The sequence below is a fragment of the Chiloscyllium plagiosum genome, unplaced genomic scaffold, assembly GCF_037043375.1.
Source record: "Chiloscyllium plagiosum isolate Xiang-an unplaced genomic scaffold, Cpla_swu_hap1 HiC_scaffold_17, whole genome shotgun sequence".
NCBI lineage: Eukaryota > Metazoa > Chordata > Chondrichthyes > Orectolobiformes > Hemiscylliidae > Chiloscyllium > Chiloscyllium plagiosum.
Genome location: NW_028270155.1, coordinates 18,436,648 through 18,452,796, shown reverse-complemented (window position 1 = coordinate 18,452,796; position 16,149 = coordinate 18,436,648). Strand labels below are relative to the sequence as shown.

At 47.1% G+C, this 16,149-nt stretch overlaps 1 protein-coding gene across 8 annotated transcripts in view; it reads right to left on the bottom strand.

Moving 5' to 3' along the window:
- The window catches only part of gse1b (Gse1 coiled-coil protein b), a 693,846-nt gene that overhangs the window by 248,804 nt on the left and 428,893 nt on the right, over positions 1–16,149 (bottom strand). Inside the window, exon 2 of one of the 8 annotated variants that reach the window (XM_043706602.2) lies at positions 7,964–8,016. The exons of 6 other annotated variants lie outside the window; for them this stretch is intronic. In XM_043706602.2, coding sequence (XP_043562537.2) covers positions 7,964–8,016 — 53 coding nt within the window. Of the gene's footprint in view, positions 1–7,963; positions 8,077–16,149 lie in introns of those variants that run through there. One more of the 8 variants, XM_087995725.1, reaches the window with a different exon arrangement.

Here is a 16,149-nt window from a genome sequence, read left to right as displayed (position 1 = left end):
AGCTCGAAAGGGTTGGGGGAGGGTAAAAGAAAGGGAATTGTGGTTGACCTGGCAACCTGTAATCGTGGAGACACCAGGCAGCTTTTTGCATGTGATTAGTTTCACCAGAGTCAAGCTTTTCAGAGATGTTACACCATACCTCTGGAGCAGGTGGGGCTTGAACCATACCCATGGGCTCAGAGATAGAAGCACGACTACTGAGCTCTGTAAAATGCCTACTTATGATTTTAAACGCACTGGCTGGGAAAACAGAAGAGCTCCCCTTTATTAGTTTCAGACTCCTCTTTTCAAATGCGTCATAAGGTTTCTAAATTAATTGAACAGTCTTTTGTGTTTTGCCACCTGAAGTGATGTGGTGTATATGTTATTTAAGAAAATCATAAGAACAGTAAAAGGTACAAGGTTCTGGCATCACGCTGACTCTCGACAGTGTTTGGAATCTCATGACCCAGGTTAAATATTTACATGATAACGTTCAGCTACACGGTGCTGCTGCTGTCACTGCCACGGGGGCTCAAGGAGCTGCTTGAAATGGCCGTCCGGCCAACTCTGGTCAACTGCAGCATGACCCGCCCTGTTAGCAACCACACTAGTAAGGTGGAGCTGTGCATGCACCAAGTTACTGAGTGGGATGATCACACAAGGGGCTATGGTGGCACAATGGTAACATCACTTGATCAGTAATTGCCCTCTCACAAGGGCACACCTCTTACCAGCAGGCTTTGAGTGTGGTCCTCAGGAGGAAATGGAGGAGGCAACAGGTCATTGATTTGAGAGACCCCGACTCTCTGGTTGGTTGCCCGAAGGGTGACTGATCAGACCCTGCTTCCTCACTGCTCACATGCACCGTTCCATTCCTTCATTATGGTCCATGTCTGACTCTGAAATACCACAAAAAAAACCCTTTCCATCCCAGTTCTATCTAACAACATGGATAAGATAGGAGGGTCTCAGTCACTGCCAACCCAAAAGATTCATACTACTTACTTTGCTGAGAGGATCAGGGTGTGCTAGAAGCTCTGTTCCCACCAGTTCCCTCTGACTGTGCATGAATTCTGATCACACAGTGATTGTGTGTGTTAGTGCGTGTGTGTGTGCGCGCATGCGTGCGTGTGTGATAGAGATGTTGTGCGTGTGTGTCTGTGAGAGAGATGCTGTGCAAGTGTTGCTGAGAGAGATGGTGCAGGTGTTTGCGGTGTGTGTGTATGACGGTGCGGGTCATTGACAGTACGGGTATATGATGGTGTGGGTGTATGACGGTGTGGATGTTTGACAGTGTGGGTATTTGGCAGTGTGGGTGTATGATGGTGCGGGTGTATGACAGTGCGGGTGTATGACAGTGTGGGTGTTTGGCGGTGTGGGTGTATGATGGTGCGGGTGTATGACAGTGCGGGTGTATGACGGTGTGGGTGTTTGGCGGTGTGGGTGTATGATGGTGCGGGTGTATGACAGTGCGGGTGTATGACGGTGTGGGTGTTTGGCGGTGTGGGTATTTGGCGGTCTGGGTGTATGACGGTGTGGGTGTTTGTCAGTGTGTGAGAATGATGGTGTGGATGTTTGGCAATGTGGGTGCATGACGGTGTGGGTGTTTGGCGGTGCGGGTGTATGACAGTGTGGGTGTATGACGGTGTGAGTTATTGACGGTATGGGTGTATGACGGTGCAGGTTTATGACCATGTGAGTTATTGACGGTGTGGGTGTTTGATGGTGTGGGCGTTTGGCGGTGCGGGTTTATGACGGTGTGGGTGTATGACGGTGTGGGTGTATGACGGTGTGGGTGTATGACGGTGCGGGTGTATGACGGTGCGGGTGTATGACGGTGCGGGTGTATGACGGTGCGGGTGTATGACGGTGCGGGTGTATGACGGTGCGGGTGTATGACGGTGCGGGTGTATGACGGTGCGGGTGTATGACGGTGCGGGTGTATGACGGTGTGAGTGTTTGACGGTGCGGGTGTATGACGGTGCGGGTGTATGATCGTGTGGGTGTGTGATGGTGTGAGTATTTGACAATGTGGGTGTTTGGCAGTGTGGGTGTATGACGGTGTGAGTGTTTGACGGTTCAGATGTATGATGGTGCGGGTGTATGATCGTGTGGGTGTGTGATGGTGTGAGTATTTGACAATGTGGGTGTTTGGCAGTGTGGGTGTATGACGGTGTGAGTGTTTGACGGTGCAGGTGTATGATGGTGCGGGTGTATGATCGTGTGGGTGTGTGATGGTGTGAGTATTTGACAATGTGGGTGTTTGGCAGTGTGGGTGTATGACGGTGTGAGTGTTTGACGGTGCAGGTGTATGATGGTGCGGGTGTATGATCGTGTGGGTGTGTGATGGTGTGAGTATTTGACAATGTGGGTGTTTGGCAGTGTGGGTGTACGACGGTGTGTGTGTATGACGGTGCGGGTGTATGACAGTGTGAGTGTTTGACGGTGTGGGTGTATGACAGTGCGAGTGTTTGACGGTGTGAGTATTTGACGGTGCAGGTGTATGATGGTGCGGGTGTATGATCGTGTGGGTGTGTGATGGTGTAAGTATTTGACAATGTGGGTGTTTGGCAGTGTGGGTGTACGACGGTGTGTGTGTATGACGGTATGAGTGTTTGACGGTGTGAGTGTTTGACGGTGCAGGTATATGATGGTGCAGGTATATGATGGCGTGGGTGTATGACGGTGTGGGTGTATAACGGTGTGGTTGTTTGACGGTGTGGATGTATGGCGGTGTGTGTGTTTGACGGTATGAGTGTTTGATGGGTGAGTGTTTGACGGTGCGGGTGTATGATGGTGTGGGTGTATATGATGGTACGGGTGTATGACAGTGTGGGTGGACGACGGTGTGTGTGTATGACGGTATGGGTGTGTGATGGTGTGGGTGTATGACGGTGCGGGTGTATGACGGTGCGGGTGTTTGGCGGTGTGGGTGTGTGATGATGTGAGTGTGCGATGGAGTGAGTGTTTGACAGTGCGGGTGTATGACGGTGTGAGTGTTTGTCAGTGTGGGTGTGTGATGGTGTGAGTATTTGACAGTGTGGGTGTTTGGTGGTGCGGGTGTACGACGGTGTGTGTGTATGACGGTGTGGGTGTGTGATGGTGTGAGTGCTTGACAGTGCGAGTGTATGACGTGTGAGTGTTTGATAGCGCGGGTGTACGACCGTGCGGGTGTATGACCGTGCGGGAGTATGACCGTGCGGGAGTATGACGGTGTGAGTGTTTGATAGCGCGGGTGTACGACCGTGCGGGTGTATGACGGTGCGGGTGTATGACGGTGCGGGTGTATGACGGTGGGGGTGTATGACGGTGCGGGTGTATGACGGTGCGGGTGTATGACGGTGCGGGTGTATGACGGTGCGGGTGTATGACGGTGCGGGTGTATGACGGTGCGGGTGTATGACAGTGGGGGTGTATGACCGTGCGGGTGTATGACGGTGCGGGTGTATGACGGTGCGGGTGTATGACGGTGCGGGTGTATGACGGTGCGGGTGTATGACAGTGGGGGTGTATGACCGTGCGGGAGTATGACCGTGCGGGTGTATGACAGTGGGGGTGTACGACAGTGGGGGTGTATGACGGTGCAGGTGTATGACGGTGCGGGTGTATGACCGTGCGGAAGTATGACGGTGTGAGTGTTTGACAGTGGTGGTGTATGATGGTGCGGGTGTATGAACGTGCGGGAGTATGACGGTGTGAGTGTTTGACAGTGGGGGTGTATGACGATGTGAGTGTTTGACCGTGGGGGTGTATGATGGTCCGGGTGTATGACTGTGTGGGTGTATGTCTGTCCGGGTGTATGACGGTCCGGGTGTATGACCGTGTGGGTCTATGACCGTGCGGGTTATGACGGTCCGGGTGTATGACCATGCGGGTGTATGACCGTGTGGGTGTATGACCGTGCGGGTGTATGACCGTGCGGGTGTATGACGGTCCAGGTGTATGACGGTCCGGGTGTATGACGGTCCGGGTGTATGACGGTCCGGGTGCATGACGGTCCGGGTGTATGACCGTGCGGGTGTATGACGGTCCGGGTGTATGACCGTGTGGGTCTATGACCGTGCGGGTTATGACGGTCCGGGTGTATGACCGTGCGGGTGTATGACCGTGCGGGTGTATGACGGTCCGGGTGTATGACGGTCCGGGTGTATGACGGTCCGGGTGTATGACGGTCCGGATGTATGACGGTCCGGGTGTATGACTGTGCGGGTGCATGACTGTGCGGGTGCATGACCATGAGGGTGCATGACCGTGAGGGTGTATGACGGTCCGGGTGTATGACCGTGCGGGTGTATGACCGTGCAGGTGTATGACGGTGTGAGTGTTTGACCGTGCGGGTGTATGACCGTGCGGGTGTATGACGGTGTGAGTGTTTGACCGTGTGGGTGTATGACCGTGCGGGTGTATGACCGTGTGGGTGTATGACCGTGAGGGTGTATGACGGTCCGGGTGTATGACCGTGCGGGTGTATGACCGTGCGGGTGTATGACGGTGTGAGTGTTTGACCGTGCGGGTGTATGACCGTGCGGGTGTATGACGGTGTGAGTGTTTGACCGTGCGGGTGTATGACCGTGCGGGTGTATGACCGTGTGGGTGTATGACCGTGTGGGTGTATGACGATCCGGGTGTATGACCGTGCGGGTGTATGACCGTGCGGGTGTATGACCGTGCGGGTGTATGACGGTGTGTCCACATGATGATGTGGCGTATACGTGTGATAGTATGCATATTCCAAGAGGTGTCACTGGAAAACGTATTCATTGACCTTGACCACTCTTCTGAGGTCAGTGAAAGTTTTCCTGGCACTGTGACTAGCTTCTTGGGAATCATGGAATTGAACTCTTTGCTAGCCAGCTGTGCTGATGGTCCCTGAGCAGGGTGTGGCTGGACAGCCTCCAAGCAGGCTGCAGAAAGAGGTTCTTGTTGTAACGAAGGTGTGGGTTTCACTAACAGTTGGAAACCTGGCCACAAGGCTCTCACATCACCATATTTGAGGTGGTTTCCTGCTCTCCCATCTTCCGGCTTCAGGTAAAAGCGGAGGTGGGTGGCTCTGGGCAATAAACTGAGGTTCCCTCAGGTAACAGTGTTTCCGTTTTTGCTATCCTTGTTCCAAATGACCTGCTGTCCAAAAGGAAATTAGAAAAGCCACCCAACTCAGCCTCAACCCTTACGCCTGCTCAGCTCATGAGGATTCTGATAAATCTATAGCCTCACAGCGCCAGGGGTCTGGGTTCAACTGCAGCCTCAAGTTACTATGTTTGAGGAGATTGCACATTGACTGTGTGGGTTTCCTCTGGGTGCTCTGGTTTTCTCCTACAGTCCAAAGATGTGCAGGCTAGGTGGATTAGCCATGGTAAATGGCCCATGGATGTGCAGGCTAGGTGGATTGGCCATGGGAAATGGCCTAGGGATGTGCAGGTTAGGTGGATTGGCCATGGGGAATGGCCTAGGGATGTGCAGGCTAGGTGGATTGGCTATGGGAAATGGCCTAGGGCTGTGCAGGCTAGGTGGACTGGCCATGGTAAGTGGCCTAGGGATGTGCAGGCTAGGTGGATTGGCCATGGGGAATGGCCTAGGGATGTGAGGTTAGGTGGAATGGCCATGGGAAATGGCCTAGGGATGTTCAGGTTAGGTGGATTGGCCATGGGGAATGGCCTAGGGATGTGCAGGCTAGGTGGATTAGCCATGGTAAATGGCCCATGGATGTGCAGGCTAGGTGGATTGGCCATGGGAAATGGCCTAGGGATGTGCAGGTTAGGTGGATTGGCCATGGGGAATGGCCTAGGGATGTGCAGGCTAAGTGGATTGGCCATGGGGAATGGCCTAGGGATGTGCAGGTTAGGTGGATTGGCCATGGGGAATGGCCTAGGGATGTGCAGGCTAGGTGGATTGGCCATGGGAAATGGCCCATGGATGTGCAGGCTAGGTGGATTGGCCATGGGAAATGGCCTAGGGATGTGCAGGCTAGGTGGATTAGCCATGGTAAATGGCCCATGGATGTGCAGGCTAGGTGGATTGGCCATGGGAAATGCAGGGTTACAGGGAAAGGGGAGGAGGCTGGTTCAGAGTGGAACGCTCTTCAGACGGTCAGTGCGCACTCAATGGGCTTCCACATTGTAGGGATTCTATGAAGATTTTATGATGTATCTGTTTGGATCTAACAGCCACGCCTCTCACAATTTTCATGCAGTTGCCATAAATCTGTGCGGAGAATGTTGTAACAGGAAGAACTGTACAACCCTCATCAAACCAGTTTCCACACGTGCTGCTTGACATTTGAACAAAAGGGAAATGTGGCATTCATTTAAAGAAAAAAAAATGACAAAATCATGCATTCGTGATGGGTAGAAAATTGGGAAGGTGTTTTGATCAAACACCCACCTGCATCTCTGGCAAAGTTCACCACTGTCATTTTAAAGTCTCTGTCTCTCAGTTTGAATTTACCTGGCTCCTATGACTGTGAGTTGCCGGCGGATTACCAACTCTCAGCCACCTACATACTGCCCCGTCCTGCACCACCCTAACCTGGCATTGGTGGTGACCACTACAAGCAAGGAATAGGCTCTTGTGATCATCCTGGCCTATGCAGCTCTCTAAAACCCTGGTCAGAACAACCAAATCCATTGTGGAATTCAGATTTTTTTCACTTTGATGATTGAGCGCAAACATTTTTACTGGCTCATTTCTGAGATCCCTCTTCAAAAACCTTCTTTAGACGCCAGCGGATTCGCTCTGACCCCCTGAGCCCGGGCTGAAAGAAACCAAAATAATGATGCATTATTTCTGTGGGAGCCTGTTACGGCGTTTCACTAGCCAGGCAGCTTGTACAAACATCATCTCAGATCTGCCACAGCCGCTAATCCTCTTGGGAAAAGAGCGTTGATAGCAATGAACCTTAAGTGATGCCTTTTTGCCCTCTGCTGCGCTGGAGGGTAAAATTCCTCCTCAGGCTCCCTCTCTCCCTCTTCTTCCTGATACCAAGCAACCTGGATCCATTTTGGCTGTCTCAACTAATTCCTATTCGCAGTGGGTTTTTTTTAAAAGCCCCCATCTCATCCCCTTAATGCTGCTCAGTGCAGCAATCTGTGTAATCTGACGGGCAACAGAGTCACTTTAGGCTTTTATCCCTCTGCCCATCAGTCTATTAACATTAAATTTTTATGCCGTCTGGAATGGGCAGTTTTGCGAGCTACCAAAATAAAATGTCAAAACACTGAAAGCTTTAAGGCAGCAGAGACTGAATGAAAAGTTTTACAGCAGCGAGGGAGGGATGGAAACGTGTGACACTGAGCATCACATCGTGTTTAACTTAACAGGATCCTACATCACGGAGTCAATGAGTTGAATGGTAATCTTCCATCAGATGAGCCTGAGCGGTTTCCTAAAGGGATTATGTGATTCAGTACAGGCACACATCCCAACAGCTGTACTTTTTTTTAAAATTCTCTGAAATAAATGGAATAACTTACGAGAGAGATTTCAGAATTTTGAAAAAAAGACACAAGCAGTCGCCTTATCCTTCTTTCCCCAGGACTGAAGGTAATCTCGAATTCCACCTCAGCAGACTCAATTTATTTATGTCTCTCCAGAAAGAACTGACATTAGGCCAGCTCCTTCACTCAACATTAACAGGGCACCGTCTCAGGGTCAGGGGCAAAGGTCAAAGGTTTGCGACCTGCTTAGGGCTGGTGTCAGGTATTTGGTGTGAAAGCCTTTGTTTGTGGGTTTTATATTTAAAAAAAACAGAAGTGACACTAGTTACAGATCATAGTCATGTTAAATAGTGCATACATAATGAATTACCATGGCCCTGCTCTACATCGCAATACTACATGCAGATGTGGAATCTTTCAACAGCTGGATAAGAGGAGAACAAAGGGAAAGGGATTTTTTTTTGAAAAAAGGATTTTAACACTCAGAGGGAGCAGCGACAGTCCCTTAACAATTCATTAAAGTGCTCAATCGCTCCAGCGGTACTTACTGAGATTCTGGAGCAGTGACGACCAGCTTTTCATCTCGATCATATTGTCTGGGCTGTGACAAAGAGAAACCATCAGAGTCTGGTACAGGAGCCCCCTACATCACTCTTCCCTGAGTCAGGCTAGCGCTGCCCGAAAGCAGGAGTCCCCTTGCAGCTGCGGTCCTCCGCCTCCCACAGAGCCTGATAACTTCACTCACACAACATTAGCTTTCTGACAGCCGAGACTCTCTCTCTCACTATGTGTACGTATGCTCTCTTTGGGGAGCCAGCAGCAACAGAAGCGTGCAGCTTTGCAGGGGGAAAAGCCAATCGCTCATGTTAGACACAGACTGAGATGATCCCACTTAACGCCTCACACAGCTTTTTCTACACTGGGCCAGTCCTGAATTATGGAAGCCTTTTTTTTCTTTATCTCTTTCTTTCCCTCTCTCTCCTCCTCCTCCTCTTCTGTTACCCATGAACCAACTCTATTCCCCCCTCTCTCTTTGCACTTGATAAGAGAGTTGTCAAGATGGCTGAGCTACCAGTGACCTCTCACCCAGAGCTGCTAATTAGGACTCTGCAATGATGGCTCAGGCATCTCGCCTGAAGTTTGTGGAACCAAAGCATTTAATTGGCGCTGCTTCTCATTTCTCCTCACAGCTCAAAACACAAAAAAATGCAGCTTTTTCTTTCAAAAAAAGGACAAAATTATACAAAAAAAGATAAGGCATTCACTGCCTGTTCCCTCTGCCAAATCCTATTGCATTCCTAATCTGCAAGCAGAAAAAAATTCTCACAGCAGACTGACTCACACCTACAAAGTGAAGAGCTCCCCTAAAGCGGCTGACATATTGCTGAAAAACAAACCTACACATTCAGGTCAAAGGCCTTTATTTGAATAAATACACGGATACAGTCTGCTGTTCTGACACTGTTGGCATGCTTTTTAGATTCAATAAAATCCTGTGTATAATGTGATCAATGTCTTCTTCATGGTCGGACATGTAGTACTGTGCTAAACTACTTAACACACTGACAAAAGCTGATAGAATAATGTGTTTACTTGTGGGTTTTATAGAAGGAGTCAAAGTCACCTGGTGATAAACTGCAGAGAAGAAAAGTTATCATTTTCCCACAGGAATGTTTCACTGATAACATTTAAAGCAACACACCGTTACAAAATGATAGCTTTTCTTTCATCGTCTCTCATTCTGCCAAAATAATACTAAGGAGTGCAGAGTGCTGCTGGTGGTGGGGCCCAGCTTTATTGGTGTGCCTGAGACAGCATGGGTTGTCCTGACACATGGTTGGAATGAGGAGAAACAGAAGAGGACCTGTCTCATCCCAACAGGTCAAAGGTTGTGAAGGAGCAGCCATTACTCTCACTCTATCAAATTCCTGGGATTTCACATCCAGGCAGGCAACTGCTGTCAGGAGAGCTCAGCTGTATCCTCTGGGATTCTTCCCTTTCAAATAAAGCATTTGCTGATGGTTCATGTACAGCAAAGCATTTCCTTAAGGATAAATCGAAATTAGGGCTTTTCTCCCAATCAAATCACAGTGTGCTTCCCACATTCTACCACTGGACACCTGCACTGTCAGTGAAACAGTTTGCAAATAAGATCCCTGAAAATCCTCCTCTATAGCCACTGTGAAAAGACCTTTCAAAATCTGTTCTGCCACAACCCCAGCCTAGGGGTTTTGAGGTACAGTCATGCCCAGATGCTAGTAGGTGGGGAACAAGTACAGCACCACACACAGAAACACATACTCTAGAACACCCACACACACAAATATGTACTCTAGAACACACACACATAAATAAGTACTCTAGAACACACACACACTAACATATACACACACAAACATGTGGCGTTGACATGTACTGAAACATGTATAAACACACGTGTGTACTCTAGATCACACACACAACATAGACACACACAAACATATGCGCTAACACACACACACAAATATATGTTCTAGAACACAAACATATGACGCTGACACGTACTGGAACACGCACATAAACATGTACTCTAGAACTCACAGATGCTAACATATACACACACCAATTCATGGTGCTAACACACACTGGAACACACACACAAAACACATCGGGTTGACACATACTGGAACATGAACACAAATAGAACACACAAAAATATACACACTAATGACACATACAGAAATGCATACTAGAACACACACTAACAATTGTACAAATATACACTGTAACACACACAAATATGTAAATCAACTCACACTAACACAGAGTTGGATACACAAACCCTATCATACATTCATACAAATATGAAGACTACACCAGGAGACATTCAAATTACTGGATGCACATGAATAGATGAGCAAAGCTCTGACAAGTCAGTAAGTTGACCTTCAATCATTTTATTTACATAATACCATGAAAGGCTCAATAAAGGAGGACTGTGTGCTGGCAGTGGGGCAGCTGCACTTGCAGAGAGTGAGGGCAGAATACTGGACTGCAACGCTGTGTGATTTTCCAGACCAGAGCTCAGGATTAAGGATCACCCCTCGTGCATCATCCATCTGCTGGTGTGTGTGTGTGTGTGTGTGTGTGTGCACGCGCGCGCACGCCCCTTTAAGGCTACAAAGTCTGACTACTGTCAGGCTGACGCTGAGTGAGTTCATATCCCTATCAATTAAGAAGTCGCAGACATCCTGGCTCCTAGATTTTGTACTTTTGGAGAGATTCTTGCTTTGCACTCAAGTTGCAGGCAATTCCAGAAGGAATCCTTATTGGACCAATTTCAAAATATACAATGACCAATTCTTGGCCAAGTTTGGTTGTGAACGCTGTCATTTTAAGATGTTTAGTATATTAAAAACTTTAACACCAGGGGTCACCCAGTTGAGCAAAAAGATGGCAACCAAAAGTACTTTCAACAGAATGTATTGAGAAGGCTGTTTGAAAGAATCAATTCTTCCCCTCTGGTCCCATACAGGAGCTGCTCTGTGAGTGACAGCTTAATGCGTACAGTACCCTTGGATTCGGAATATCTTTTGACCAGCAGGGAATTCAAGCAAAGGAGGACATGCGGTCCTTATCAGGTGTATGTCTACTAAACATGCTTGTATACACATATCAACATACATATGTCCATACCTGCGCGCAGGGAAGAACGCAGACAGCAATGAACTGAAAGCTGACACAAGGGATTTTAAAGTTGGGCAAGAATTCCCTTCACAATCTCATATAAAAAAGGGATTAAGGAAATGAACAAGCATCTGTTTTACACTTTAAAGAAAAGAGGCAGAATTTCAACTGCCTCTCCTCCTGCCTCCCGTCGTCTCCAAATAAGATCAACTCCGGCAATATATAACACATCTGACAGATGCAATACAGTCTGTCAAACAAAACCATTGGTGCCAGGTTCTCTCTTGGCATTTTTTCAGATAAAGATGGTCATCGTTCCAATGTTAGATCAGAAGTGGGAATATTTGCTGATCATTGCACAATGATCAGCACCGATTGCAACTTAGCAGATACTGAAGCAGAGTATATCCAAATGCAGCAAAACCTTGACAACATCCGGGTTTGGGCTGGCGACTGACATGTAACATTCACACCACACGAAAGACAGACAATAAGCATTAACAGGAGAGAAGTTGCCATCTCTCCTCAACACTACCACTGCTGAAACTCCCCATATCAACATTCTGGGAGTTACCATTCACCAGAAACCCAAGAGAACCAGCCATATAAATACAGTGGCTCAAAATACAGATCAGAGACTAGGAATTCGGCAGTGTGTAACTCATGGGGTCAGAGTCAATGTTGTGGATTGCCACAGCAGCTCCCTCCCACTCTTCACAGAGACAGCACTTTCTAAAGGTATCCAGAGATCCAATTCAGACCAATTGATAGCCTCGTGCTTTCAGTCTTTCACCCTGGTCCAAACAAAAAGAATGAAAGTTTTTTCTAATCAGTTCTTTTCCAATGTACGTGACAATTTCAGATTACAAACTATGAGTCAGAAGATTGCATGTGAAGGGTGTGCCAGCACCTATTTTCTGCATTTCCTTTTCTCACACTGTTTGATCAAACCTCTGAGAAGGTGATAATTCAAGATAACTCGAGACCCTCTGGCCTTTAACGTAGATCAGCTTTTTTTTTGTTACTGCAATTTTACAAACTTTTTAAACTCGCATGAGCGCACATGACTTTGCCTTCTGTTCTCATTCATCAAAAATGATAACACTTCTTTACTGGGACTTATTAAAATATCTTCCACTGTCTCTGCAGTAAATTACCTGTAATGCCATCAGTCAACTGGAATACAAATGGGGATTGACTGTTTCAGAAAATAAAGACTATTGTAAATCTAAACAGGGAAGCAAATGGAAAACTGGAACACGGTTTTGCATCAAATGAAAGGTCAGCAACTTGAAATATTAACTGTTTCTCTCTCCCCAGATGCTGCCAGACCTGCTCAGTATTTCCAGTACTTTCTGTTTTTATATTAAAACCCCAAGATCTATCCAGGGCAACATCACCACAATCTTCTTCCCATCCTTCTTTCACACACAGCCCCATTTTTCAGGTAAGGTAGCCAGACCATATTGTTGAACAGAACCACCTGTGAACTGTGCCCTCGTATCCTGAGGTGAATCGATACCAGCCTGGCTGAGCCCGGTGAACACAGACAGGAGATGCTGATGTTATACAGAAAGTGTGCCAACACCAACTTGCACCTATGTACAGAGGAGTCCCGATTTAAGAACGTTCAACTGATGAATGTTTGTGCTTACAAAGGCAATCCCATACAGGGGTGTAATTTTAACGATTCAACATGTGAACGTTTCCTGCACTTTCATATAGCAATTTTACATTTCCTGCATTGTGTTCTGATTTGCATACAAATCGACTTGTGAACGGACTCAAGAACAGATCACGTTCACAACTTGCAGATTGCCTGTAGAGCCTTTAGCATAATGATATACAGTATAGAGTTGTTGAGACGGTTTGTAACTCGGACTGTGGATGAAGTTGTGGATTCATTCTCCATGCCGGTGTGTTTTTCTGCAAACGTTTCATCGCCTCGCTAGGTGATATCATCAGTGCATCTTTGATAAGGGGTTGGTGCTCTGTTGCAAAGGTCAAAAGCCTGACACCCACATCCAACAGGACGAATGTTATCTACAAGAATCCCTGCAAAGACTGTGAGAGACACCACATAGGACAAACAGGAAGAAAACTGACCATACGAGTGCACGAACATCAGCTCACCACTGCCAGACACCACAGCACTCTCTCATTTCCAACCACACAGACAACGAAGGACACAAATTCAACTGGGACAATGTAACCATCCTAGCATAGGCAACACAGAGACACGCCAGAGAATTCCTTGAAGCCTGGCACTCCAATTAGAGCTGAATCAAGAGACACATTGAGCTGGACCCCATATACAAACCACTGAGATACAGAACCGGAAGTACCAACAAACAGAGACGTATAAATACCAGGCAGGACAGAGCACTAACACCTTATCAAAGGTGCACTGATAATGTCACCTATGGGGCAATGAAACGTTTGCATAAAAACACACCGGCTTTGTGAATGGATCCATGACTTCATAATGATTTATCCCAAGGTGCTTCACAGGAACATTATACTGACAATGAACAACGTATGGAGACGTTAAATAGATGACCAAAGCTTTGGTCAAGAGAAGTTTTAAGAAGTGCCCTAGTGGAGGTAGCAAGGCTGAGACATGTACAGGGGGACTTCCAGAACTTGAGACTTATACAGTGAAGGGCTGATCACCAGTGATAAATAAATTATAACTGGGAATGCACTAAAGGCCAGAATTAGAAGAGTAAGTGCGATGGGAACAAAGTGTTATTGTCAATTGTACTAGGAATCCAGAGAACCAGTCTAATGTTTTGGGGTCATGAGAGTAAACCTTACCATGGTAACTGGTGGAATTTAAACTCTATGAACAGAATCAAAGTTGAAAGCTAACCTCGGTAATGGTGACCATGACAACTATCATCAACTAGCATGAAAATCCATCTGGTTCACCAAAGTCACTGAGGGAATAAAATCTGCCACCCTCACCCAGTCTGGCCTACATGTGACTCCAGACTCACAGTGACGTGGTAGGCTCTTAAACACATTCTGAAAAGGCCCACAGAGCCACTCAGTTCAAGGAGCAATTCAGGACGGAAAACCAAGTGTGGCCCTGCCAGTAGCACCCGAATCCTATGGAAGAATGAAATATTTTTTGCAGTTTGTTGGGTTGGTGGAGATGAAGGAGATAGGGAGGGGCGAGGCCAATGAGGGATTCAAAAACAAGGATAAGAATTTTAAAATCAAGACTTGCTTCACTAGAATGCTGTATTCTTAGGAATCCCCTGTCCCAACACTCTAACTCCATTCCACTTGGTCCCCCTTCCCTCCCTTCCCCTCTTCATTCCCCTCCCTTCCTCAATCCCAACCCACAACGTCGTCTCATTGAAGACACTGCTTCCCTTCGATTGAACTTCCTGTGGGAGGGAGTTCTGACACAAATGCCTGATTCAGATTACAGCAGTCTACCCTATTTTGAGCACTGAGGACAAATTCACTTGTTCAGACTTTTAAGTGTTAGTGATTCCTTTCTGTTTTATTATAGTTATTTCCACTGTAATAACATGACATGAACAGGCTGCCTCCTACACATTCTGGCGCCTGCCTTTGCTGAGAGACAAGCCTGACACTAATTCCAACACTTAGCAACCAGTTGAGAGAAGGAATGTAAACTTCTTTAGTCACTGCTGTCTTCGGGGTCAGGAACTCTCAGTGACTCGGATCCATTATCAACTCACTTTTCTTCAGATTACAGGGGCAGAGGAGGGCGAGTGCAGCAGGAATGCCAAAGTATTCACACCGAGAGGCACAGCAATGTAACATCTTTTAAATGAGAGGAGTAAAGAAAGAATGTTCAAAGTAGCTTTTGTGGTTTTATTGAATTCAGTCACTGCCCTCTTTTTCTGAATGAGCTACAAGCAAAAAGGGGGAAGGGGGAATAAAGAGACATCAGTGAAAGGAGGCAAGAGACGAAGAACAGAACAGAGCACAAACACAGACAAAAAGATAAAACACTAGACATTTTTAGCACAGTGGTCCTCAGACACCATAGAAAATGGCACCCTTAAGCCAGTGCACTTTAACACTTGGACTTACACTTCATTGCCGTAAATTTGTATCCAGCACCAGTGATAGACTTGTAGCCAGTCACCAGTTATTCATCCAGTGAAATGTAGGTCAAATGCTCATCCCAGACACAATCCAAGTTTGACAGAGCGAAGAAGTTCATTCTACCTTTTTCACCAATATTAAAGACATGCTTCTGTAAGGGCCAGACCATCACCAGTACACTGACTGATTCTGCTGAATGCAGTTAGAGAGAGTTATCTTAAAAGGTTCCCTTTGGAGACCCTACGTTCAGAGTGTAGGTTGGTGAATGGGTGCTATAGGTTCATACCTGATCCATGATCCTTTTCATGCATGACTCCATGCCGGTAGCATGGGTGCAGAGAATTCATCAAAGTAAGATCCGTTGACAATGCACATATCAGTGGAGAGAGTAAAGAAAAGAGTGAGAGGAGATTGACCCCAAAAATAAGCTTCAGCAAGTGAATCTCTTCTCACCCAAGAAATGATCGAATCCAGACGTGCTTCAAGTCTTTAATTAAATGAATAAAGGATAAACCAGTGAAGTAGGCAGGCTGTTTAACATGGACAGCAATGTACAAGCGAAAACGTCACAATCTTTGATCAATATTCAAGATCAAGTAAACCTTCCTCCGCCAAGAATATTTGGAAGAGACTTCCAAACAAGAATCAGAGGTAATATGGCTATCCAACAGAACAGCCGGGGGAGTTTTCTTACGGACAGAAAGGTTGCAGACTGTGGAGGCTTCCTTCAGGAAAAGGCTGAAGTATTCTTTAAAATAAATCCCCAGCATGGTGATGAGAAACCAGGCTTGGGATCTGCCTTGCTGCTCGCTGTATTGGTCATGTGGCATGAGTAGGGGGTACCATCCGGTAAAGTGCCAATAGCACAGGTGAAGCCACACAGAGGAATTTCTTAGCACCTAGTAAAGGACTTATCCATCAACTGGACAAGGTTGATGGGCAGAATGGCTGTGGCATTTCCTGCCATGGATGCCATTGT